Raw genomic sequence first — 26,957 nt, forward strand, 5'->3', positions numbered from 1 at the left:
TTGGAGCATCAGAGCTGAACTGGCAGCGTGAAGCTCCTCTGCTTGTCGTTTCTCTGATGCTGATGCTATGGAAGTGACAGCAGCTAAAATAACTGTAGCCGCCAACGCCCACAGCTGTACAGTCACTTTATGAAACAATCCCACGGTGCAATGGTTTTATAAAAATGTCACCTCGGCCTCTCGTCAGGCCTCGACAGGTGACGGCGTAGTGTGTTGTGCTGGTGATGAAAGAGATTTGAATCAGGTCGTGTTACCGCTCTGTGGACGCTCTAATCTAATAAAAGACTCTAACTTCCTCTGCACAGCGATGATCAATTGATTCAAATGGCCTCAGCGGACGAGCTGAAGCAGCTCTCCATTTCTATTTTTATCCCTCCACTGGTGAAGTCACAGTGTTGTCTCCCCTCTCGTCTCCATCTCATCATTCCCTCTCTGCACTCCAGATTCCCCTCTCCTCCTCCTAATTCTCCTCTGTCATCCCTCCTCCCCTCTCCTCCCTCTGCTCTTGTTGCTTGCTGCGACCAAGTAGAAAGCTTTTCTACCTCATTGCCTCGATCCGCTGGCGGTCATTAAAGAAAGAAGAAGCTTCGTGAGACATTCATTTCCTTGTTTTTCGGAGCCACAGATCCTGTTTCTGCCTCTCTGACCTGCACATTTTCACGTCAAACCAGCCTGTCGGCGCCGTCACCTCGGCTGAGCAAACAGGAAGTGTAGTTAAATGAACTTTTTAACAGCTACATCTCCCGAAGTCTTGATGAAACCAAGATTGCTGTCGCCAATTCTGTTTTTTGAAGAAACTCAAAATCCGCAGCTTCATCCGCTGTGAGTTTCTGAGAGTTTCTCAGATTGAAGCTCTTATCTCGGCCTCCTCAGGAGTTTGTTTGCTCTGAACCGTAGATGTTGTTATACTACATAAACACCTGAGGAGCAGGTCACAGAACATTTCGCTACCAGACTGTGAGGAATCAGTGCGTTTCAGAAACTTCTAGCTAAATATACTTTTCAGGCCTTTTGTGCAATAATTACCTTGAGCCCGGGGCAGCAACAGGAGACTGATGTCAGGCACTTATCAACTGAAAGAAAAAATAAGTTCATGCTTTTTTTTCTAGAGCCAGAGATATTGATTTTAACAGCCTACAAATCTCCACACTGAAAGATGGCAATACACAGTGTGAATATCTCAGTGTTCGGCTTGATGAAGTATTTACATTTAAACACACAGTAAGTAACTTCTGCAGCTCAAGGTCTCAGTCAAAACAATAACATTTTCTGTTAATCAGCAAATGAGTTAATCATCTAATCTCTGGTTTTACCTGTAAGTAAACGTCACTTTCTGCCCCTCAGTTGTGGGAATTAGGGGAGAGATTTTTTTTTTTTAATGTTTATTTGAATTTACATCATATTACATGCACAATTAATTCATTATAATGTATTTGAATCTGCACTGACTGACCCAGGTATGAGACGCTGCTACACTAAACTAAACCACTTTAACCAGGAGGCGGATCTTAATAAAGCTCCTGTCCATCACACTGAGAATATGTTCAAAATTACACCAATCAATCAGTTATTTTCCCATGAACTGATCAATCATTTAGTCTATAAAATGTCAGAAAATTTCCCAGAGATCAATGTGATGTCTTCAAACGTTTTGGTCGACCAACAGCTCAACAGTGTTCTTACTTCTTCTTCTAGTTTCTCCTTCAACCAAACTTCTCTTTGAATTTCACATTAAATCCTCCATGTATTTGTTTTTCATGCTCAATACTTTTTTCCTGACGTATTTAAAATTATGACAAATGGCACAAAAGGTCCAACATGTAGTAATTTGTTTATCAGATGCTGCTCCATTACAAACTCGTGTTGTCGTCTCACAGTCGTAATTCAAACCCACGAAACCTTAAAGGTCTTGTCAACATTTACAGGTTTTTCTAAAAAAAAAGTTAAATGTCAGGCTGAGACTTGGGAATGTGAAGAAAGAAACATCTGGAATATTTGCATGTTATTAAATGGAGCTGTAGCAGCTCAGGTCTTTATACGGGACTGGCTGTAACTCGGGTGGTGGTGACAGAGTTTGACCCAAAGACTCAAAAGAAGTTTGTGATTGGCTGAGCCGGGAGCGGCATCATTCCTCACTGACGACAGACTGTATTTCCTGGTGTTTACTTTGCTGTCACTCTGCATCGACTCTGTATTTAATCAGGAAAGTGAAAGTCGTCGGTCTCAGCTGACGCTTGTCAGAGTAGATCAGCTCTCGGCCCGTTCTGTGTCGTCGCCCCCCCCCCCGACGTCACTTCAGCGAATCCTGAAAGTAAAAACACGCTCCTCGTCGTTAAAAGTGTTTCAAGATCCGACTGTCGGTTCACAACAATATCAGGAAACGGCTGAGAAAGCAGCTATCACTGCAAACGCTTCCTCCCTCGGACACCGAGGCCCAGAGTCCTGGATCTGAACCAGAAACCACAACCGGAGAATCCATACGGGGTCTGGACATAATGTGTCTCCATGGTCGCACCCAGCTGACTGGAAAACAGGAAATATTCAGCAGCTGCCGTTGTTCATTCAGACGGAAAGAGAAACAGTGAAAACTCGGCTGTTGTCTGATTTATGGAGCTGATTGAACAAAGACGAATGACTGTGGACATGACTTCGCTTTGTGTCGTTTCTTTTCTCTTTTCTCTGGTGTTGCGTCATAGTTTGTGGCATTAAGACGTTTTTGCACCTTTTTGTGTTTTTCCGTATAAAGTTTTTTCATGTTTCATCAGGTGCGACACAGATTTTGAATCAGCACAACCTCAGCTGATTAAATATGTCACTCAATGAAGATTTCTGTTCAGTATAATAGAGGATAGTAGCCCATAAAACAGAAAAACACATCTTGAATTTGACTGATTTTATAGATAAAAGCACCAAAAACCATAATAATGAAAGAAAACATCAACACAGAAAGTAACATACATTTGTTTGTGGTTGTTCTAGAGCTGATTAGCAGTTTCTGTCTTCATCTCTTCAGGAGTGATGCTCATCCGTCAGGTCAGTGTTTCTCTGGTCCGGACTGAAATATCTCAAACACTTTTCAATAGATCGCCGTGAAATTTGGTGCAAACTTTAACGATTAGCCAGCGATGAATCCTGATAAGTTTAGTGATCCCATGATTTTGTTTCCAGCAGGTCACAGTTTTCGCTTCAATAAATAAAACTACCTCATGTACCAGATGGATTTTTTACAGATGCAGACGTTGGTGGTTCCCAGTCGATGAGTCCCGCTGACCTCTGTGACCTCCTCTCTGGCACCACCACCAGGGTGACATTTAAGCTTTCAGCGAAATGTCTTCATTAGTATTGTATGGATCGCCATGACACCGGTGTTACAGACATTTACGCCCCCCCCCCCCAGGATTAATTGTGATCAGTGTGACTTTTCGTCTGTGCCGCGGTGAATGTGGGGAAGATGGAATATCTTTTCCTCCTTCCTCCAGTAGAGCTCAGAGACAAATACCAACCACAGACCATAACTGTCGGCTTTATCCGTCAAACCCTCCTCACACACACACACACACACACACACACACACACTTGTGAGAGCGTTTTGTATTTGATCCCTTGCAGGCGTTGTGTGTCAGCTCGTTGACGGTTTGACTGCTGGGAGGTTTTAGGACGGAGGTGCGATGAATTCCTGACAGTTTGAAATACGAGAGGTAGGCGAGGATTGATTCCTCTCCGCTCCTCTCTCCGTGTGGTGAAATCTCATTTTGAGACGCGCTTGTGTCTTCGGGAAATGAGGCGTCGAGAGATGAATCGCGAGGAGGGAAAGCAGTGATGATGAATTAGGGCGTGAGGGCGAAGCAGGTGATGGTACAAATGGAGGCAGACAGAACCGGGAGGCCTGATGTGGCTGTGACGGTCGGTGAGAACATGACACAGCGGAGAAGTTTGATCGTAGCGTATCGTCAGCTTTTACTGATTTTTCTCCTGAAGACACCTGCATGCAGTTAGCATTCAGCTGGGCTCAGGAAGCAGAGCAGGTCGTCCACTAATCGAAAGGTCGGCGGTTCGATTCCCGGCTCCTCCGGTCTGCGTGTCCTTGGCTGAGATACTGAACTCCCCTGCTTAACCACTGGTGTGTGTGTGTGTGTGTGACTCATAGTGTAAGGTGCTTTGAGTGGTTGTTAAGTTTTATATAAACGCAGCCCATTTACCAGGAAATGAGCTACTGATGGAGCATCAGTGTTCACCCGGGTAAAAACACCAAGTGTGAACTGTTAAACTGTTAAACAGTGTTAAGAGCTTCTAATTTAAACTTTCTAAGAGTTAACTGTAATTTGATAAAAACGTATTTTGACACAGATTTCGGTGTTTTACAGAGTTTTCTTTCAAACTAATTTCACCTGTTTTCATTAGTAAAAATAAACTGATGAATCTTCCCCATCTGTGAGTTAGAAAGATCCACTGTGTGATTAGATTAAATGAAAATAAAACGAACATTTGAGACACTTGTGCTTTCAGCTTCGCGTCAACGGATCCATAAAGAAATGTTTTTCCCAGTTTGGTGTGAAAGAGCTGGAAACATCAGTCCTGGAACAGGCAGCGTTATTTGTGTTTTTAAATCCTTCTAACTTATGAATTGAAAAGCAATTCCAAGTAATTATTCTGGATTTATCACTGGATCTATTATTTATTGTGATTAATCAGGTAATGATCAGCTGTGATAGGAGGGGGGGGAACGTGGGCGATGACGAGCCTTTGACCTCACGTTAGAAATGTTTTGTTATTTATTTAGATTTAAATATAAATAATTCAAATGAAGGCAACAGAAGCAGCGACTGTAGCGCTGTGATTTGAATTTTTATCAAATAGATATTTATTACTTTGGAAAATGAAAATGAAAATATATTCCAAAATGAATGACTCAGTCCTGCAGATTTCTTGGTGATCTGCCAATTAGATCAGGCGATATCTTCACACCAAATTATACTTTGGTGTTTGTGTAGCTGCAAAGTTTCTGCAGAAGGTCCATGTGACATCGGTTTGGTCATGTCATCAACTTCATGGAAATCGAAGCTTTAAACAAACCACTTTAAATGTCTGAAAATGATCCAGCGTCTGATTCTGTCAGACTTCATCCTGGATGTCAGCGCTCCATGAAAACTGTCAGAAGAGAAAGTGAAGGAAGCAGATCTGAGTTTTCAGCAGTTTGAGGAAACTGAACCATCAGACAAAATGTTCCTGTGTCATTATCATCAGACTCCCGGAGCTTCGCTGACCTTTAACCCTGAACTGACCTCTTTTAAAAGCGTGTGTGTGTGTGACGGGGAAGCTGCGCGTCGAAGCAGTGTGTGGGTCAGGTGTGTGCGTAACACCAGCTGCTGCTGTTTATAAAGGGAGGGGAGGAAGTGTTTGTCTTCGGGGAGTGATCACTGTCACAGGACTGACGGACTGATATCTGTTTACAGGAGATAAGACGGAGACGAGGTTCAAGAAATAAATAACAGACTCAAAGTTAACGAGAACGGACTGATGCTCAGGAATGTAGAAAATTAAATTTCGACTTGGGCAAAATAGATTTAATGAAGACGGGAAAACATCTGGGCAGCAGCGTGGAGGGAGAGTTACTGTAGCTTACTTCCTGATGGTTGTACGTGTGTTTTCTTCTTTTTGAACCTGTGACATGAATCTGTTCCACGGGGATCAACTCCTCCACTGCATTTAGCAGAAATGTAATTAACCTGTCTTCATATCATTAACTGAGGAAAGCTAACATGGTTAACTTCATATATTCTCTGTTTGGATCGCTGTTAGCTTCAACAAAGTGGCGACTGGTCGTCCACATTAAATGGAAAATGGAGTGAGAGGGACATTTATATGTAAATAACAAAGTTTCCAGTCATGCTAACAGCTCTGTGGCTTTATTAAGGCACAGCGATGCTTTGAGCTAAATGCTAACGTCAGGCGGCTAACATGCTCACAATGATGATGCTAAAACGTTAATGTTCATCGATTTTTAACCTTCACCTCATTCACAATCTAAGTTTAGCGTGTTAGCATGCTAACATTCGCTACAGTAACCTCAACCTGACGGAGACATGAACATATGAACAGAAGTCTGTGCCAATCCGTTTAATAGATGTTGACGTGACACAGGTGAAAACTTTGACCCTCTGCTGCTGCTGGAGGAAAAACATGGACGCATCAAGTCATTTGAAGTCGTTCTCTTGGTTTTGGAATCAGGTTTGTGTGAGGAAATAAACTCAAACATTTATTATTTTTTAATCAGATCCGTTGTGGACGGTCCTGATCGCTCTTCTGTCAGTTTGATAATGAGTTTCTCAGCTTCATTGATCCATCAGAGCCGCAGCAGACTGAACTCTGACGACAACGAGCTGCTGTTATTCTCAGGGTTTTTACAGCAGGAACGATTCGCTCTGAGGCAGCAGGAGTTCAGTCTGAAGCTAAATGTTTCTGTGTTTCTGTTCCTGCAAAAACAAACATACAAACTATAATTTAGTTTCTTTTAACAAAAAAAAAATTAAAAAAATCTAATGAATATGTTGGTTTGTAGAAGATTACACACTTTTTCACAGAGGAAAATTTTGAGGCTCAGGATTTTAAAATTGCAGCCGTCACTCTTGGGATGTGATTTTTTTTTTATTTGATGGTTACAACTCTTGTCATCCAAATGCAAAGTTACTTCAGCTGACATGTTCCTTCTTTGTCCTGCCATTTAAATTCTTAGCAGTTCACCAGATAGAAAACAAAGTGACTTTTAACTTAAAACAGGATTAAAAGGGAAGAAGAGTGTTGTAGTAAGAAGCACGTGTGGATCCCCCGAGGAGTTCAGTCTGTCCACGCTGTTTATATTGATTGATACAGTTTATATTGATTGATACAGTTTATATTGATTGATACAGTGTGATACAGTTATTAGACCAGGTGCTCCCGGTCTGTAACCCTAAACCGAATTCATTAAGCTGTTTATATTTTCATCGCACTACAAGTGTGAAAGATGCCCAGATGTTGTGTCCTCTGCTCCTGTATCCAGCTGTTGTAAGGCGTCGATCAGGTTCTGTCACTGGCTCAGTTTCCAGTTAAAGCTTACCTGTTGTACAGGTGTGTTTGAGTGGCCAGTCTGAGGTTGTTTGTTTGTCTGCTTTAACGCCATGTGCTGTTACTGTGGATTAACTGTGATGTGGTTGCCGTCACTGTGTCTGTGTGACAGATTCATAAACGTTTTAATTTCTGAAACACCTACGGCTCAGAAAAACTTAGTGTTAGACTCTGAAAGTGACAAGAAACACATCAGTTCTGGTTGTGTGTGTGTGTGTGTGTGTGTGTGTGTGTGTGTGTGTGTGTGTGTGTGTGTGTGTGTGTGTGTGTGTGTGTGTGTGTGTGTGTGTGTGTGTGTGTGTGTGTGCGCGTGTGTGTGTGTGAAGGTTTGACGGTGATTGGCAGCAGCTGCACCAGTGATACTCTGCGTGTGCTGCACAGATCGTTTCCATGACGATGAGGGGAGTTGTCACACTGCTACTATGTGACACAGTCAGGAGAGGAGTGTGTGTGTGTGTGTGTGTGTGTGTGTGTGTGTGTGTGTGTGTGTTACATTTTATACTTTTTAATTCGTCTTAAAACAAAACAGTTCATGAAGCTAAAACTTGGAGTCGGAACAAAATGAATCTGAATCTATTTTAATAGTTGACCTTTTTTATATTATTATCATTATTTATTTATCATTCAAGTAAAAATGCTAAATATTACTACTGTGAGTTCCAGCTTTTCCACACTTTTATTTAATAGTAAACTGAATATTTTCGGATACTAATAAAACATTTGAGTTTATTTCCTTTGGATTTTCCTCATTTTCTGACATTTGTAAGATGACAAAATGATTCATCAATAATGAAACGTTAAAAACACAACCCTGCTCCGTGCTCTTTGAAAAACCCTGTGGCCTCCGAGGCTGATGCAATGATTTCCATCCCCGGGGTAACGATGTCGTAAACCTGACGCCGTCAACTTCCTGTTTCTGTTCTGCTGGAGATACGAGGGTTTCACCAGACAGACGGGAGGTCTTGTATCTCCTGGCAGGACGAGAAGTGATGGAGGAGCCTCAGTGTGTTGGTTGTTCATGAACACACACACACACACACACACACACACACACACACACACACAAACTGACTGATTGTTCTCCTCCTCTCAGAGACGTTTGCTTCAGACTGAAATCGTTTGTGCACAACAGAAGTGACAGGAGGAGAAATTTATGACCCTCACACTCACTGTGTGTGTGTGCGTGTGGGTGTGTGTGTGTGTGTGTGTGAGTGTGTGTGTGTGTGTGTGTGTGTGTGTGTGGCCTGGAGGTCGTAAGGAGCTGGAGTGTTACTGATGTGTTCACAGCCAGGGTGGGAAAAGAAAGATAATTGTCTCGTGATTGTGTCGAATCAAGAATGATATTAACATCATGTAATTATATATCACATGTATAATCTGTATTAATCTAAAACCTGTTTACTGAATAATCAGAAATGTTTCAATTCAATTTAAATTCTAGAAGATAAAACTGAGAATCAATTCTCTGTTCAATAAATAGAAAGCAGCAGCAGTTTCCCGCTCTTATCCTGGAGCATTACTCTCATGTCTCAGACAATGATAGCTACATTTTATTTCTGGAGCACTCCGAGAGGCGTTCAGAGACACAGATAAACGATTGGACAAAAGAATTTAAAAGCAGATCTGGGAGAGATGGAGAATTAGAAGTAGGAGGGTGAAAAGGAACAAATGCAGCAAGAGAGGAAAAGATTAGAGACGTTTTCTGATATAAAAGCATCAGTTGTTGGCGTGAAAAGGTGAGTTTCAGGTGTGTTTTTAAAGCAGGGGAGGGTGGGGGAGCGTTAAACACCTTAAATTTACTACTTAAGTGATGGATGGCACTTAAGGTTAATTTCTCCTCAGCTGAGGGAGTTTCCTTAGTCAAGGAATGAAGTTGCAGCAGTAACAAAGATTTTACAGCAGGAAAAATTCTGTTTCCATGGAGACGGTTGATTTGACTCGTCCTCCTGCTGTTTTTAACGGAAACTCCCCCACAGGCCTGAAGGTCGAGTCGGAGGTCCCTTCAGTGTTTGATCCTTACGCTGGTCTCCAAGGTGTTCAACTGACTTCACGTGATTTCTTATGTATCAGCTTAAGAGAAGGAGAAACCTTAAGGAAACCTTAAGGAGAAGTTTAAAGGTGTTTTGTGCAATTTTTTATTTTAAGGAAACTTAACTCAGACTTTAAGGAAGATCTTGATTTAAGGTGTTTGTGCAGCTGTGACGAGGTTTGGAATCGGGGGGGGGGGTTTGGTTTTCTTGGGGGTGCGATGGTGGATGGAGATCGGAGAGGCGCCGTGTTGCAGAGGGCTTTGAATTAGCTGCGGTGGGTGAGGCTGTGTGAGGCTGGGTGAGGACGGGTGAGGACGGGTGAGGCCGGGTGAGGCCGGGTGAGGCTGGGTGAGGCTGTGTGAGGCTGGGTGAGGCTGTGTGAGGCTGGGTGAGGCCGGGTGATGGAGGGAGAAGAAGCTGCTGCAGTAACTGAGTGTGGATGTGGTGAAGCAGTGATGAGAGTTTCTGCGGATGACGGTGACAGAAGGTCGAAGGCACAAAGTTATTGGTGGATTTTTTGAGGGATTTGTGATTTTTATTATTTCAGATTTGGAGCCGGTCAGTTTGAGGACGTCGGCCGTCTCCATGCTTTTACTCCTTCCAGACAGTTTCGGAGGGCGGAGTGAGGTGTAGGTGTGAAGGAATTGGCGGCTATGCTCAGAGAGGATTTACAGCCGCTGACGCTCGTGTGTTGTTGTCTGTCTGAGAGATGATTCAAACCTGGAGAGAGCGACGTCCGTGATGTTTCATCCCTGGAACTGACGACGTGAAACGCACCGTGGCATCAGTCTGGCCTGAAGGTCGTCGTCTGACTGAACCAACAAACAAACTGTAATTTAGAAACACTCGTCTCCGAGTCGTCATGTAGTGGAAGTAAATATCTGTTCTTCCATAGAAACAGGTTCTGTGTGTTGGGAGAATAATCTGAACTAACTGACTCCCTGTTACCACTCTTTATAATGCACTGTATTTACCTGTCTCCATTTTCCTCGTGTGAAACTTCTGCACCGGGTAATTCCTTCAGAACGGTTTTTACAATGGAAGAAAACTCGAAACTGGAAGATTCTCAAGAGAAAAACTCTCCATCTGTCTTCCCTGCCTGTGACCAGCTGCCTTGCTCGTGGGCCTGTGGGCGGAGGTCAGCTGATCCGGTGAATAACTGCAGAGCTGGTCGGTCATCAACCAGAGAACATCAGGGCAGGTGTGTCGTCCAAACAGAGGCAGCCACAGAAATGCAGTCTGATATAATTACCTCGGGGTGTGTGCGTGTGTGTGTGTGGTGTGTGTGTGTGTGCGTGTGCGTGTGCGTGTGTGTGTGTGTGTGTGTGTGTGTGTGCGTGCATGCATGCGTGTGCACGTGTGTGTGTGTTTACAGACTCACTTTGCCCTCTGTCCATTAGTCTGAGACGTCTGACAGATATGTCTTGCTCGCTCCATGTTTTCTCACTGACAGCTGAAAGTGCTGCCGGGGACGAAGAGAAGTGTTGTAGAGGAATTTCTCTCTCTCTCTCTCTCACACACACACACGCACGCACACACACAGACACACACGCATTTTTTGTGTTTATTGATCTGCCATCGGGGGGGTCCTCGCTGCTGCACAAATAAGCTGCTAACTGTCCCCGATAAACTATCACCTCCTTCCAGGAGAGGAAGGAACTCAAATTAAAGCCTCCGAGCATAAACAAACGCTAATGTGCACTGCATTCGCAAACACACACACACACACACACACACACACCTGGTAAAACTTCGCCGCCTCAGACAGACAGACAGAGGAGCAGCAGGTCGGATGCTTCACTGTCGCAGCAGGAAATGAAAAAGCTGTTAAACTTCTGGTCTCGTGGCGTCGACAGAGTCTCTCCTGTAACCTGGAAACAGCTTCTCATCACGGGGAGCGCCGTCACAGCCGCTCTGACAGGTGTTGTGCACAGCGGTTAACAAAGATGCTGATTTTGTTTATGAAGATGTAATCCTTTGTCAGAGATGCACCTGGTTATGTAAACCTCGTGTCTGAATGAGTCCTGACCACAGCCCTGGTTCCTGGTTCCTGCTGTGAAACTTCCCGAGTCTCTAAAGAAGTTCTTGTTTTCCTGGAGATGTCAGACTTTGTTTCCCACCTCCAGAAAAAGTTTTTTTTTTTTTTAAATGAAACTTTTTCTGCCTCCAGGACGTCTGCAGTAACACGATCATTAACTGACTGACAACGGGACTGAAGGTGTTTTGGTTCGTTCTGCCTCATGTTTCACATCTGATCAGTTTTGTGAATTCGACAGGGAAACGGTTTCGGATTGATTTCTTTGGATTGATTGATGATGATTGACAGTTTGACAGTTTTTGCGACCGGCTGTCTGTTCTGCTCAGATCACACTGACTGACGAGGAAGGCTCAGACCGTTTCCTCTGGTCTGATCCTCCAGCGTCCGAATCCTCTCTCATCCGGTCTTTTTAGTTTGTAGTTCATGCCGCATCATCAACGTTCATCGACTCCGAGAAACATGAGGTAAAGATGCTGCATGAGGTGGAGCAGACAGGTACATGCTGGTGAACCTGCAGGTTTGGTGGATGTGGCTGCACGCAGCTCATGGAGGCAGCTAAGATACTTTAAATTTGCATTTCACCCTTTTAATTTGCATCAAGAATCATAACTAAGTCAAATCTGAACACGCAGACATGAAACACACTTTCAGGTTCAGCGTGGATTATTTCATTATTCCCGATACACTGGAGATAAACGTCTGTAAATCTGCTGGATGCAAAATCACATCTGTCAGATGTGCCGAGGTGGATCCTCAGTGATGTTCCTGGGGTCGGAGAAGGTTTCAGGTCTTTGAACATCAGACCCCCCCCCCTCCCCCAGGTGACCTAGCCGGGGTTGATGAAGTTAACAGCAACGAGCCGCAGGATTGCCCTCGTTATCCAAACCCAGCTGGTGGCTCTTTCTGCAGCTTCAGGGATGGACTGTGTGATCGAGGCTTTACAGAGCGAGCGCCCTGCGAGACCTCGGCAGCCCACTTCTTATGAGCCTCCCCCACAGAACATGAACGCCTGCTGGGTGGCGCCGCAAGAAATAATCAAGTCTGGCCGGAGTGTTGTTTGAGCGACGTGATCAAGGAACGGTCAGTGGAGTTTGATCCTGTTGTTGGGTGTGACTGGAATGACTTCTCTCCAGCTCCGTTTGGCGTTTGCCGGCGGTGGCGTCCATCAGCCAGGGCTTTGGGGCAGCTGCTGAGGAGGTGTTGAAGCGACCGTCTCCCGCTGAGGGCAGGAAGCTGTCTCAGCCTTGCCCCCATGTGTGGAGATAAGAGAAATCATAAGAACAAGACTCTCCTTTATTAAAACTCTGAACTTGCCTGAGAATCATCTGGTTTTTAAATTTTCTTCAGTTTCAAACGAATCCAGTGACGAATCCAGTTCTACATCTGTGGGTACATTTCAAACAGGAACTGCTAGTGTTTAATTCATTTTAAATGGTGCCAGGATGTCTGACGTGCTGCCTCTGGCCTGGCGCAGGTCGAACTATTTGCCTTTTGACTTCCTGTTTGAACAGTTGTTGAGATTAGAGATGGGCCGGTGAGGAGAAGCTGCAGAGCTCTGTGTTGCAGGGAAATGAAAATCCGGCAGCAGTTAATCGTGTCCGCTCGCTGAGCGCTGCTCTAAGAGCCGACACTCCCCCCCCGAACATTTAGAGCCGTTGACCTGCCGACCTCAGAGCGGCTCTGCTCGGCGGGGAGGTTTTTTTTTCGAAGAGCGGCGATTTGAGCCGGACGTGCAGGAATGACGTTCCTGAAAAAGGGAAATGAAACCGCCACCTGGACGTTTTCTGTCACCGTAGCAGAAGTGCCCCCCCGCCCTCTCCCCCCGGGATAAATCCATTTCCTGGACAAAGAGGAGCAGAGGAGGAGGCACGAACAGAAATTCACCAGAAACCTGACAGGCGGCTTTTCACCGCACATATCCAGCTTCTTTTTCTCATTTCACGGACAGGATGCATTTTGTCCATGGGAAGCCATTACTGCTTCAGTCACCTGAAAAGAGACGGTGATAAAAAGGAAGAGAGAGGCTCCAAAGTTCAGCCGGAAAGGTTTTCGCAGCAGGAAATGATTTTGAGTATTTTTATTGAAAGGGAGAAAGAACATAATCTACTCGAGTGTCTACACAGAGAACATGGAGGAGACTGAATTAAAGCTACAAATCAGTCTGGGAAGAGGAAATCATGACACGAATTTGGCCGTCTAATATTTCTGCACCTCCCGAGATTAAGTCTGAAAAGTGTCGTCAACATTTTACCAACGACATCGAGCCCCAAGAACACGTCAAGTTCCTCCCTGATGATGATGATACAGTTGAAGCTTTTAACATTTCGTATCCTGACAATAACAAACTACATCTCTGAACATCTGGGTCATTTCTTAAACTACATTTTAAAGGGAACTCAAATCATTTCAACCTGTGCATGTAAACTACAAATTAAAATAATGGGGAATTCACAAAACTGCCCTCAAGAAGAAACAAGAACATTTACAGGAAGTCCTTTTGTAACAAATGCAGTAGCTTTGTTAAATTCATAAACATCATAGTTACAGTATTATCTGCAGCAACAAAAGGGCAGTGACTGCCTCCTTGTGACATCACAAAGTCACAGGAAGTCCTGACGGCTGGTTTTAAGGCTCAGTTTCTGAATACAGGCTGTGTGCATTTCTCTGTGGACTGAGGCTTTGATACTTTCACAGTATTAATATAGAAGCTAGAGCTGATCTATAATCACACTACACATGGACAGAGACCTGTAGATATGATGTGGGACCTTTTAAAGAGTAACTACCTCCAGGCTTGAAAATATACGAGCACTAGTATCTGAAGTGCAGCTCTTCACGGTGCAGTGTTCGGGTGTGGATGGTGAATGAAAAGAAGATAAACATGATTATTTTCCTTGGATGATAAATTCATGACGGCTCAGTTTCGTGTCGCTGCTGAAACAACTGAAGGAGCAGATCCTCCTCCGCCGCCGCCGCCGCTGTGACTTCATTAAAGGGTTTTGTTTTTAACGTCTGGCTGCCGTCTCTCCACACTCCTCTCTCTCCCTTCTCACAGCTTTGTGATGAACCAGTTTTCTAATTCAGATCTACAAACTTGTCTCATCCCCCCCAAAACATCATGAGAGGACAAATGAGTGTTTGCTCAGGCTGCTGCAGCGGCCTTCAGCGGGAGTTTCCTTATCTCTAATGAACTGTGTTTCACCTTTTCAACCTGTTAGATTGAGGTTGAGTCATTTTGAATGTGAACGACCACAACCTGCTGCTTTTCATAAATTCACCCCCCCCATCCTCCTCCTCCTCCTCCTCCTCCTGCGGTGAAAGGCGAACTGCGGCGTTTCCATTTAGACCCAGGAAACGTGCAGGAGCCCACACAAAAAGCTGGCAGCGTGAGATAAGTCGCTGCCCACTTTGTGTCACTGGAAATTGGCACTTTGACTTCCACAATGTATTTGTGTTGCTGGCAGCGTCACAACAAGCGGAAGAATAATGGTTCAATTTTCCCCCTACGACGCCAGAGCCGCGCCGCCGCCGCCGCCACCGTCCTCCTGACGCCTCATACATATGCAGCTTATGAGCTGCGGGTTCTGGTGATTTCTGTCGCTCATGAAAACTTAAAATTCTCATACAGCACAATATGTCAGCTGTGGTTCACTGGGCAGAAATTGCGGCGGCCGATGACATTTATGGGAGAGATTTCTTTTCTCCGCTCCGCTCAGCTGAGAGTCGCTCCTCTGGAGAGTGTTGTGGACGCAAAAATGTTTATTTCACCAAACTAGATGCTTGAGAGAAGTTCACAGTGGACGGGTGAAGAGACGGACGAGTGAGTGCTGCAGTTAGTGATTATTTTCATCATCAGTTCATTATTAATCAAGTGTTTATCGGTTTAAAAACATCCACTTTATGAATTCATGAGTTCATGTCCTTAAATCTCTGCTTTTGTCCAACGAACCCAAAGATACTGAGCTCACAGTGATACTGATCAATGATTTAACCCATTAATCCCTTATCAGAGCAGTTGTATAAAAGATTGTGTGTATGTTAATGTCAGCGTGTCTCACACACACACACATGCATTTACCAGGATGTCATTGTTTTAAGTCTTTGTCGACAGATGAACTAAAAAAAAAAAGACCTGAAACTAAAGTTCGTCTGGAAGGAAACCGAAGTAAAATAAAACCAGTCGGTGGTTAACGAACTAAAATCTTTGGTCTGCTCCTTTATTTTTTCTCCATCCGTCTTAAAACTTGTCTGAACTTTCTCCCCAGTCTCACTCAGACAGATTTGTCTTCCTCTGTTGTTTTTGGCGAACTGGGTTTCCTAATGAAAGACATTTGTTTGATAATGAGACTCGTCTTCTCCGTAATGACAGTGTCGCACTTTAACAATGAGTCTAATCTTGTTCTTTTTGTTCCGTCTCTCATCCTCTGCTCTTCCTCTCCATCTGTTTCTGATTGATCACGCCCTCTCTCCTCTCACTTCTCCTCCCAAACTTCCTCCCCTGCTTCATTTTTCTCCTCCATCATCATCATCATCATCATCCTCATCATTTCTCCTCTCTGTCTCTCAGGTGAACAAGCAGCAGCTGCAGGCGGTGAAGGACAGATTTCTGGCCTTCCTCAACGGGGAGACGCAGATTGTGGCGGATGAAGCTTTCTGCAACGCCGTGAGGAGCTACTATGAGGCAAGAAGACTTTGTCTTTACTCTTTTGTCTCTACTTGGCTTCACACGCCTGAGGTGAATCCGAGTTAGGGGACGTGATGACTTGGACTGCAGTGTCTGCGTGTGTTTTCATACAGGTTTGGATGGTGGGTCCAGGTGGGCGGGGCTTGGTGACTGCTTTGTTGTGACATCACAAAGTTCCAGAAGTCCTGACGGCTGGTTTTAAGGCTCAGTTTCTGAATACAGGCTGTGTGCATTTCTCTGTGGACTGAGGCTTTGATACTTTCACAGTATTAATATAGAAGCTAGACCTGATCTATAATCACACTACACATGGACACAGACCTTTAATGTTACTGTATGACTGATTATAAACAAAGCGCCTCCATGAACTCTGAACCACAGCCCCAGGTTTTCCCTTAATCACCTCCAAACAATTGCACTCAGGTATTCGTGGTCGTGGGAGAGCGGCGCCTCCGTCCTCCTCCGTCCACGCCTCTGATGACTGAGTGGTTGTTGAACTCTCACGGCACAAAGTAATGAAATTTTTCAGCAGCGTCAGACTGAAACAGATTAGAAACATCGACCCGGCAGCTGCCCCCCCTCCCCCCCCTCCCCAACTAAAGCGTCACCACACACCGTTTCGTTTCGATCGCGTCATCGCTGCGTAAACGTGTTTGAGACAGAAACTCTCAGTAATTCCACATGGATTTTCTGTTTCATTGACATTTTGGAGTTTGGAAGGAAATGCGTCTCCTGACTCCTCCAGAGACGCCGTGACAAAACCCTCCCCTGACGGCTCCAGTTTCCGTCTCGGCGCCGTCGGAGGAGGAGGACAGCTGCGAGCAGAGATTGCAGTGAATTTCCTCACTCTTATTATTCCAGTTTTACACCCTGTCTCTCTGTTATCTGTTGGTCCTCTGCCTCTCCCTCTATCTCCCCCCCTCATCTTTACCCCCCTCCCTCTTCATGCCGGAGCGCCTGTAATCTGGTATGAGCTGGAGATCTTATCGGGAACTTGCCACTCGTCGTCTTAATTGCCAGCGAGTGTGAGACGAGAGGATCTCAGTGAAACTCTCGAGTCGCGGCGTTCGCGCCAGATGATCAAAGAGAGACGACGTGTCTTCCTCAGTGGACGTCGGCGTCGTCGTCCTCCGTCACACACATAATGACGACGACAGGGATTCGTTGCTGTGTTGTTCATTTATCATGTGAAGTGGCTGCGAGATGTTTCGTCACTGCGGAGAAACGCGAGACGATCTGTTTTCAGCTCCAACTCTGCGTCATCCTCGTTTCAAATAAACTCAAGGTCGCGTGCGTTTAAACACGACCGTGACGCTGGTCACAAGGTGTTCTGACTCGCTCAGAACCAAAAGACATAACTTTGCATTTATTGTTTTTATGAGTGTTTGTTAAAACTACAGTTTCCAGCTGAAACTATGATTTTTGAGGCAGTTATCTTTTTAAATTTCCAGTGGGAAATTTGGAGTTCGGCTCCTGATGAACTCTGCCAGGCTCGTACAGGTGAGCGACGTGGGACTTCCTGTCACCATGCTGAGTCATTGGGACATGATGTTTCTACCTGCTCTGAGATCAATGCAGCATCATGCAAAGGACGTATGAAACCTTGTCCTGTTTGTGGTTGTTTTTAGATGCGAGGGAGGGAGGGAGAGAGTCTTGTTTTCTAGTGTCACCTGAACATCATACTGTGGGGAACAAAAAACCTCCACCAAAAGAAATTCCCCTGCATGAGCAGACACACAGGAGGAGGAGGAGGAGCTGAATCATTACCAGCAGAGGAAGAAACTCCCTGACAGGATTTCACACCGACATTCCTCAGGACATCCATCCATCCATCCATCCATCCATCCATCCATCCATCCATCCATCCATCCATCAGCTCGACCGCTCCTCCTTTGAGGTGGGGGCGGGTGCCGCAGCAGGAGGCGGGGTCGCCCCTGGAGACAAACAGACATTCGCACCTACAGTCACCAATTAACCCGCCTGCATCCGGACAGTGGGAGGACAGAGGAGCACCTGTGTCTGCGTGGGGGGGGGGGCTCCAGCTGCTCGCTCAAACCAACCAACCGAACCGCCGCGTTCCCCGCATCATTATCAGATGATGTTTATTTCTCCCAGTGAAAGACTTCAGCTTACCTAAGGAAACCTTTTAAGAGATTCGGTGTAACACCTTGAAGTAACTCCCTCAGCTCAGGAGAAACGAAACCTCAAGTGTCGGACTGAAGTAGAAAACGTAACGTATCGGACACGGTGTTTGTGCACACAGGGATTTTGACTCCTAGTGTGTCTCAGTGTCCTCACACACACACACACACACACACACACACACACACACTACATAACACTAACATCACTGTGTCCAGGCAGATAAACAACAAGGACAACAAAGCTGAGCAAAGATAAATGAACAAACACACGACTGCGCAGGGAAAAGCGCCCAGAGTGAGAGCTCTCCACACCTGCTGACAGCCACCATGTTTACGCTCATCACGACGACCACGAATTAATTAATAAGACGTTACCACTGCGCCCTGCCGTCGTCTCCGTCTCATGCTGCAGCACACGTCCTCCTCTCTGTCCATCACACTCATTAATTATCGCCTGTGAGCTTTTGTGTTGGAGCCCGTCGCCGCCCTGCTGCCATTTTCTTCTCATTGTCATCTTGTCCACACTGGAGCTCTGTGGCTGCGTCTCAAATCTGAAATGTTGATTTATTTGTCATCGCGTGTCAGCAGCGTACGACCGGTGAGACTGCTGCAGAGCTAATCACTTCTTCTTCTTCTTCTTCTTCTTCTTCTTCTTCTTTTGACACTTGACTCATCTACTTTTATGAACATGATGGATGAAGTTTTATTAAAAGACGGAAATTTCCTCTTTTTTTTGCCAGATTATTAATGAATCCTGACGGTTCAGACACCTGGAAAAGAAGCTAAATGATAAACTATCACGTCCATATCAAGGTGCATTAAACCTCTTATTAATATATCAAGATCTATATACGCAGTTAATGAACACTGGGCTCCAACTAAAAGCTGCAGTTTCTATAATAAACTGTCCCATATCTAATATTAATAATGTTTTTAAGTGTTTTTAAATTAGATGATCTTCACTCGCATATTCAGGCCTGTGGCTGTGATGAGCCAGTGACATCATACACACCATGAAGAGAGAGACTCTCAGAATGAACTGTAATAAAACTGATCGTACTTTAATGATATATTATTAGAATTACAGTTGCTGCTCTGGATTTGAAAATCACTATTCGATGATGAAGAAACAATCAAACTTTCCGTCCACGATCAGCTGGAACAGTGAGTCGTCTCTCCTCTTGTTATTCTGGACGAGTTTGTGCGGGAGCTGGTGCATTTTCTTCCAGATGATTTGATCCTGAACGCAGCTCTGTTGGCGATAACCCCCCCCCCCCTCCAATTCACCTGAGTGACAGGTGATTAAATGACGGTTTCTTTATCGACTTCCTCCGACCACTTCAGGATGTCTAATTCATTCCTCCACGACAAACAGGTGTGTGTGTGTGTGTGTGTGTGTGTGTGTGTGTGTGTGTGTGTGTGAGAGAGAGGCTCATGGGAGAACCAGGAAATGAAATCCTCATCCATCAGTCGTCCCTCTGAGAGGTGAAGTGGTCTAATTGCCTCTGTCTTGCACTCTTGCACGTCATGTGCCTGATCACAGATGCAGAGGAGGTGATTTATTTTAATGTTTCTCTCTGGGAGGAAAACTTTTCACTGTTGTTGTGTTTTCATGTAAATTTACTGCAGTCACTCACTGTGACACTAACAAGCCTCATACGTGCTAACGCTAATGACGGTGGGGAGTTCTCACTGCTTTTTTTTATTTATTTTTTATTATTTTTTTTTATCCCTGAGATCCTTCCGGCCAATCAAGGAACATGTGGTGTTTTTGAATGTGTGAATGAATCAGCTCGCAGACGCTTGAAACCTGATGCAAAAAAAAATTCAGCGTTAGTTTTCAGTATTTTGTCATTTATATAACACAAAATCTCAAGTTCGTCTCAGAGGATCTACAGTCTGCAGAACATGTGATACAAGTAAAAAAAAAAAAGGGAGAAAAGTGTCAGGGAGGGCAAAAGAGGAGCGATCCCTCTTTAATCAAAACCTGCGGTGCATTCGTGTCCGTCGGGAAAAGAGGATCTGTTGTTGTTTGCCTCAGAGCCGAGGTGCCATTTAATAGAAAATTGTACAAAGAAAAGTTTTCGTCTCCAAGAGAAAGTTTCTTATTCAGATGTTTATTATTTATTCAAATTAAAAATTTTTATTGTTTTTAAATGCAGTTTAAAGGTGTCATCCTGTTTCCCCATCTGATTTTATTGTGAAAGTCCTGACTGGAAGTTGTGTTTCGTATCTTTCCGCTGCTTTGATGCTTCTTCTTCTTTCGAATGTTTGTCTGCTCTTCGATCCACATTCTTCTGTTTACTAATCGTGCTGCAACCAATCTCACGTTTTGCTTCTTTCATGAGGATAAGTGTTTTAAAGTTCCTCCAGACATGTTTTAAACTCTGTAAAAATATCCTCTGCTATGATGAATCATTTGTTTCAAAGAAAAATCATAACTGGGTCTGAAGCTCATCTCTTCTTACTTCCTGATTGAGTAATCTGGATCAGGCCTTGAGCCCCGCCCACCACCTGCTGGCTCCAGGTGGACAGGTGAGAGAGCAGAGAGCATCAAGATGGTCAGAGATATCAGAGAGACTCAGTCAGACCCAGACTCAGAGGAGGAGTCTGAGACCAGAACCAGAGACTAGCAGACGGATCAGAACCGTTAGCGCAGTTAGCATCTTTTCATTTGTTTATGTTGTTTGTTAGCTTGTAACTGACGGTGGCTGACAAAGTGTTAGCAGTTGTGCTAATGCTAACTCTCCCTCTCTGTACTGACAAGATTTCAGGTGTATTTAGCCCCGCCCCCCTCGAGGAAACACTGATTATTTAACTCGTCATATGTCTTGGTTAAAAACTTGATTTTCACATCTTTAATGTTTTATTCTTTTACTTCTGTCTGAATGGTGGCTATAAACAAACTTTTATAAAGAGCAGACTTATGTCATTAATAGTAATATGACATTATTTCAGTATAAAACAGTTTGAAGTTTGAACTGTTTTCATGACAACCAGACCTTTAATTCAGGAAGCTGCGTCACTGAGGAGAGAAGGACCTGAACATACTGCAGGTATCGAACCATCAGTGATGCTGTGCAGAAGAAAAACACATCCCTCGTGTCAGATGGAGGCATTTTATATTTATGAAGGAAGTATTTTTGTGCCGGAGCTGCAGGTGTGTGACCTGTAATTTAGTGTTTTAAAGCAGCTGGAGTCCGGCTGCTTCAGGTGTGTGACATTTCTGGAGCTCAGCAGGAAGCTGCTGCTCAGACTGTAAGTGGCTCCAGCTCAGACATTTTTTTTTTTTTAATCATTTAACGACAGATTTCCCAGACGCTCTCTGGACCCCGACTCCAGATTCTGCTGGTATTAACCCGCTCTCGGCACAGACTGAAGTCCACACTGATCACACCTTTAATCTGTGTGTGAGACAGAGGAAGGTAAGCAAAGACAGATCACCGGTTCACAACCGAGTCAAAGGTCAACATCATAACAGGGTCAACAAAACGAGTCCGATCGATATCTGTGTCCTGTGAAGAATCAATACTTTCTGACTCACGACTCTTGGATCAATGATTCTCAGCCTGAGACTTGAGAATATATTAAATAATTGTAATAGATTTGTATTAAGGATTTAGGAATTAATTATCATGCTGTCCTTTTTCAGAATATCTCGCGGAGAGATGAACGTGCAGCACGTTGTAAATATCAACACAGGGCTGGTGCTTTTATTTTGAATGTTAACTGTCAGGTTGTTAAAAATGGCCGCCGTCAGTTCCATGAGCCCCAAAGAAAAAAACCCCAGTGGATCATGGGTGAACACTGTCGCTCCTGCTCTCCTCTGTTTGGAGTTAGCAAAACATCTCTACACTTCCTCCTGTTAGCACGCACACGCACACGCACACACACTGATAGACACAGACTTAATCAAGATAACGGGTAAACATGGCGGAAGTTTTGAGTTTGGATCAACGGCAAATAGAAACAGGAGCAGATCAGGAAGTAGATGTTTATATGCGCTAACAAATAAAACAGGATGAATCAGAAATAAAAGCTCGTCTCTGATGTAACGACCTCGTTCTCTCCTTTCATTAATGAGAGTTTGACACCAGTATTCACAGTGACGATGAACAAAACAACACATTTGTAGGTGAGGTGTGTAAACTGTGAAGCTGCTGTTGTAAATATCACACAAACCGCAGCCGAACATCTGATGAGCCGCATGTTTGAGTTTTACCGTCCGAGCCAACACACCTGTGACGTACAGAGGCAGTGAACGCACCACGCGCTCCGTCACTCTGCCCGCGGCGCCGGTTAACGCTCGTACTCCTCTGCGTGTGCGTGGGCGGCCGGTATCTGTCTGCGTCTGTTTGCTTTGATTCAAGTTTCACATGGACGCCCGCTAATGCGCCGTGAAAGTGGATTTACACTCAGCTGAGGGGGAGTGTGTGAGCGTTTGAAGTGTGTGTGTGCAGCCAGTTAGTCTTTCATATATGGATATACAATTCTGCTTTTAAGTATTTATTTAAACATTTCTTTATCCATTCAAGTTTTTTTTTTTTTTTTTCCAAAGAGACTCTAAAGCCTTTAATCTTTCTCATTCTTCATATTAAAGCATTTTCCCACAGCAGCAGAGATGCATCAAAGCGTCATTAACTCATAAATCAACAGTCCAAACTGTCATTATCTTTGTTTGAAATTTGAATCCTCTTAAATATTTGAGTCGCAAATCAAGAGCTTGACCAAATTTGACGTATTTTGTTTTGAGATTTTGCAAAAATATTCTTCATTTTCTTCTTTGTTTCACCGCATGAGTAAATAACCTTATTTCTATGGCTGCTCATGACCGAAGGTTGCCCTCAGTTCACGCCACTCGTCGACTTTTCGTCGCATGTTTTACGATATTAATCAGATTTTTATGTCTCAGAGTTGGAGACGTTGTTTTCTGATCGTCTGTCCCGTTCTGCTGGACATGATACCGCAGTGACACTTTGACGGAACGTCTTCAAATTTGGCACAAACATTCACAAGGACTCGAGGATGAACTGGTTAGATTTTTGTGGCTAAAGGGTCAAAGGTCAAGGTCAGTGTGACCTCACAAAACACTCCTTTTTCTAGCCATAACTCAAGACTTCACACAAATGGTGAATATTTTCTACGACTCTGGATAAACAGGGATGTGACCTGAAACTAGTCTGAGTGGCGGAGGGATACGACCACGAGGAGGTGATTCTAGTTTCATTTGATTTTTTTCAACTGACCAATCAAAAGTCAGACTAAGACTCTTCTCATCTCCTGATTTTTGGTCGATTATTATGGGGCAGCCGTACGTAATAAATACCCTCCCCAATTCCCAGAGGAAATTCTACCTTGGATTAATAGAGGTTGTGCTTTTAATGTAGTAACTGGTGCAGTGTTGCATCAGGCGTATTGCTGCTTGTTGTTCTTGTATTGACCCGAGTTTGCTGATCATCTACGACATGTAACTGCTTTGCCTGCGAGTTTTGAAGTTAGTGTGAACGGACAGGGTAAGCTGCAGAAGAATTGCCCTTCTTGGGATGAATAAAGTCGTCTGAATCTGAGTCTGAGTAACAGGCAGTTAGCTGCTGTTAGCTCTGACGAATTTCTGCTGCTTGTTCTCTTTTTGAGGAAATCTTGAACCTCTAAGAAAACACATTTCCTTTTGATGCATCAGATCTTTTTTTCGTCGCCACAAAGACAGAGGCAGTTTAAAGTGTTTAACATACCGCACACGATTCATACATGTTGACAGTAACAACACAGCGCATCCTGAAACAAGGCGCAGATCTCGTTAGTGTTCAGAGGACACACACACACACGGAGCTGTGATGATGAAAAGGATTTGAACCTGCGTCTGATGGAGCGACGGGTTGTTTGATGAGGTGTTAAACCCACGTTTCCTCCTTCCCTCTGAGCGACCCGCAGCTGCTGCTTCTGCCTCCTCAGTCTTTTTTTTTTCCTGATCAGTGGGAGGTGACGATGACTCAACGCCGTCGCCGCTGTGAAGCCGGGCGACCTGTTGGTCTGTCACTTTAAATGACTGCTGACATTTCCCGCCGACTGCAGCTCCTCATTATGACACATTACTGGAACATCCCCAGCTGCCAAACCCATGCCAGCTTCATTAAAGGAGCAGGACATTTGAGGAAGTTGGTTACAAGTTGGAGTTGTTGAAAAGGAGGCTAGCAGTTTCCCCCTGCTCCCAGTCTTTGTGCTAAGCTAAGCTAAACTTGTCCTTTTAACAGTAAATGTTTTCTCTTTATCATGTGTTTTTTCTGTGATAGCAGGAAAAAGAAATCTGTTGACAAAACAGTCTTAACTCAAGGTCTACTTACTGGCTTCTTTTGGAGCTTTCAGTTGTATAACATGCTCCTCATCAGGAGGCGTGGTTTGCGTATTTGTCATGTGACTGTGGATGTTCAACCCTGGAGTTTTTGTTGTGTCTACAGTCGGTGTCACTCGCTGAAACACGTTGTGTGTGTCCTGCAGGTTAAACACACACGTTCAGAGTGTTTCCCTCCTGAAAGTATCTATTGATGACTCGTGATTGTGATAATGTTTTGTGCTTTTTCACCCAAACCCCAGAAATGATTCCAGCAGCGATTACCTCCTGTTCTCTCGCTGTCATTTAAACCCTGTCTTTGTTTTTTGAAGTGGATCTCTTGGAAGAGTTTCTGCAGGAAGAGCTGCTTCTTTTTCTACTTTCTAAAATTTATTTTAATCAGCTCAGTGTGAATTTTGACTATCGTGTGAAGATGTTTTCTGCTAATCTGATAGACACCAATAAATGGATCTGTGTGGAAAACAATATAAAGAATAATAAAACGTTTCAGGAGAGCGAGACCCTGTAAAGGCTCATCAGATGGGCTGTTGTAAAGTCAGCTGCAGGCAAAATGTCCATGGGTTATAAGACTATATAAATGAATGATACTGAAACTGTACAACTTTGATCCTTATTGAGATAGTACAGTGACTTGATATAGATAATGATAATGAATGATACTCTCATATATATATTAAAAATACAATACAGTAGTTGTTTGTGTTGGTTGGTGCTAAATAGAGAACTGTACAATTTAATTTCACCTTTCCGTTTTAATCAAAAAGTGTTTTGTTTTTTTTCAGCTGCTTTGGTTCGAAGCTGAAATGTGTAATTATTTTTAGACTGATCTTTATTCCTTCACTATAGCAACGGATGAAAAGCTCTTTTCCTCTCGTCCTTCCTTCTCTTACATGACGACGTCTTTATAATTTCATTGTGATTATCGCCACAGGTGCAGGGTCACCGCTGTTCTGCCGGCCTTTGTATTAATTCAGCTCGCCGGCCCAAATTGGTCGATTTTCCGTCCCTGTGGAGACCAAACAAACAGCTTCTGTGTTCTCTCAGAGTCAGAAAGAAAAACTTTTTCTACTGTTCATGTTCTTGGTCATTTGACTCCTTTTTCTTTGTTAGAGGGTTTTATAACTGACGGAGTTGGAAGAGGGAGAGTGGATCGAATGTAAATCCCGATTCAGGACTTACGTAAGAGTTCTCAGGTCTCAGTCTGAATATTTGAACCTGAAACCTGAGCATTTGGAGAATGTCTAGACTGAACTGGCTTTGTTGTCCTTTTTGTACAGAGGAGAATTAGACCTCAGTGTATCGGCTTGGAAGGTGTATGAAGAGAAAAAAAACTGCAGCAACAGTCGAGGTTCAGACGTGGCAGTCGGATTAGGGACTAGTGTAATAATGGATGCGGGTGATGACATAAACAGGAGTATTGCCTTTATGTATTCTGTGCATTTAAAGCAGCTTACATGACGATTTTGTATGTGAAAGAAGAAGAAGAAGAAGAAGAGAGAGGTTCAGGCTCAGAGCCTCCTCTCTTCTGATTGGCTCACCGACCTGTTGTTACTAGAGCTGCAGAGAGAAGCCTGAGAGAGGAGATGTAAAACTACACTGAGATGGTTTTTGGTTCTTAAAACCACAAATATATCTTCTTACGGATCAACACTTCAAAATAAAACACAGAAGAAGAAGAAAATATGGAGCTTTATTATGAAGCTGCAATGCACAAGTTCTGGAAATCAGGCTAATGCTAGCATGAGTCTTTTTTCTTATTAAACAGAAATGAGAAGTTTTACATCAAAGGTTAAAGTTCACATCATCAACATCAATATCCCACATCATCTGGCTCATCATTTATCTGATAGGCTCTGAACCCCCATCAAAGAAAACACAGTTTAAAAGGAAGTGGAGGCTGTTTTTAGATTTAAAGGTACTTACAGGAAAGTTTAAAGAGCTCAGACCTTTTATTTTGAAAAGGAATTAGTTGATTTTTGTAAGATTTTGTCGGATGTTTTAAAATGTCTCGGGGCTGTGAGGATAAAACCTCCAGTCTGTTCAGTGTGAGAAGGAATCAGGAACCAGAACAGACCGTAGAAAGACTTTGCAGATCCTGTTCAGTCTGTCGCAGCTTCTTCACAAGCTTCACTTAATCTCTCTGTTTTCACGACTTCCTGTGTAAACCTTCTGCTTTCTGGCTGTTAGATGGTTTTTCCCTCTTCTGCAGAGGAATGACAACATCCAAAACCAGTTTAATTTTGTATTCCCACAGTCTTTTTTTATCTTTATTTCCGTGTTGTTTGTCCAGTAGAGACGCTAATAATAAAATAACACAAATGGAGTCTAGATCAGACAGAAGCTGCAAATCATTCCTGGCGTTTCATAAAACTGTGCTCACAGTTTGTTTTATTTTTTTTCTATTGCCTCTGCTGCTGACTCATTTGTTTCTCTCATGTTTAACGGAAGAGACTTCACGTTCTAATGTCTCTGAAAACGTTTCCTCACTGGCTGGTTGTTGAAATGTCTGAACACCTTTTATATTCACAACCAGTTTCTCTTTGGGTCGAGCGATGAGATACAGACGGTACAGGTCATTCATGTGTGAAATATTTACAGCCAGGAAAAT

General features: G+C 43.8%; 1 protein-coding gene across 1 annotated transcript in view; it reads left to right on the forward strand.

Moving 5' to 3' along the window:
• The window catches only part of cadps2 (calcium dependent secretion activator 2), a 208,828-nt gene that overhangs the window by 44,254 nt on the left and 137,617 nt on the right, over positions 1–26,957 (forward strand). The window contains 1 exon segment of the mRNA XM_022764550.1: positions 15,740–15,853. Coding sequence (XP_022620271.1) covers positions 15,740–15,853 — 114 coding nt within the window.

This window comes from Seriola dumerili, unplaced genomic scaffold (genome assembly GCF_002260705.1).
Source record: "Seriola dumerili isolate Sdu_G_001 unplaced genomic scaffold, Sdu_1.0 BDQW01000550.1, whole genome shotgun sequence".
NCBI lineage: Eukaryota > Metazoa > Chordata > Actinopteri > Carangiformes > Carangidae > Seriola > Seriola dumerili.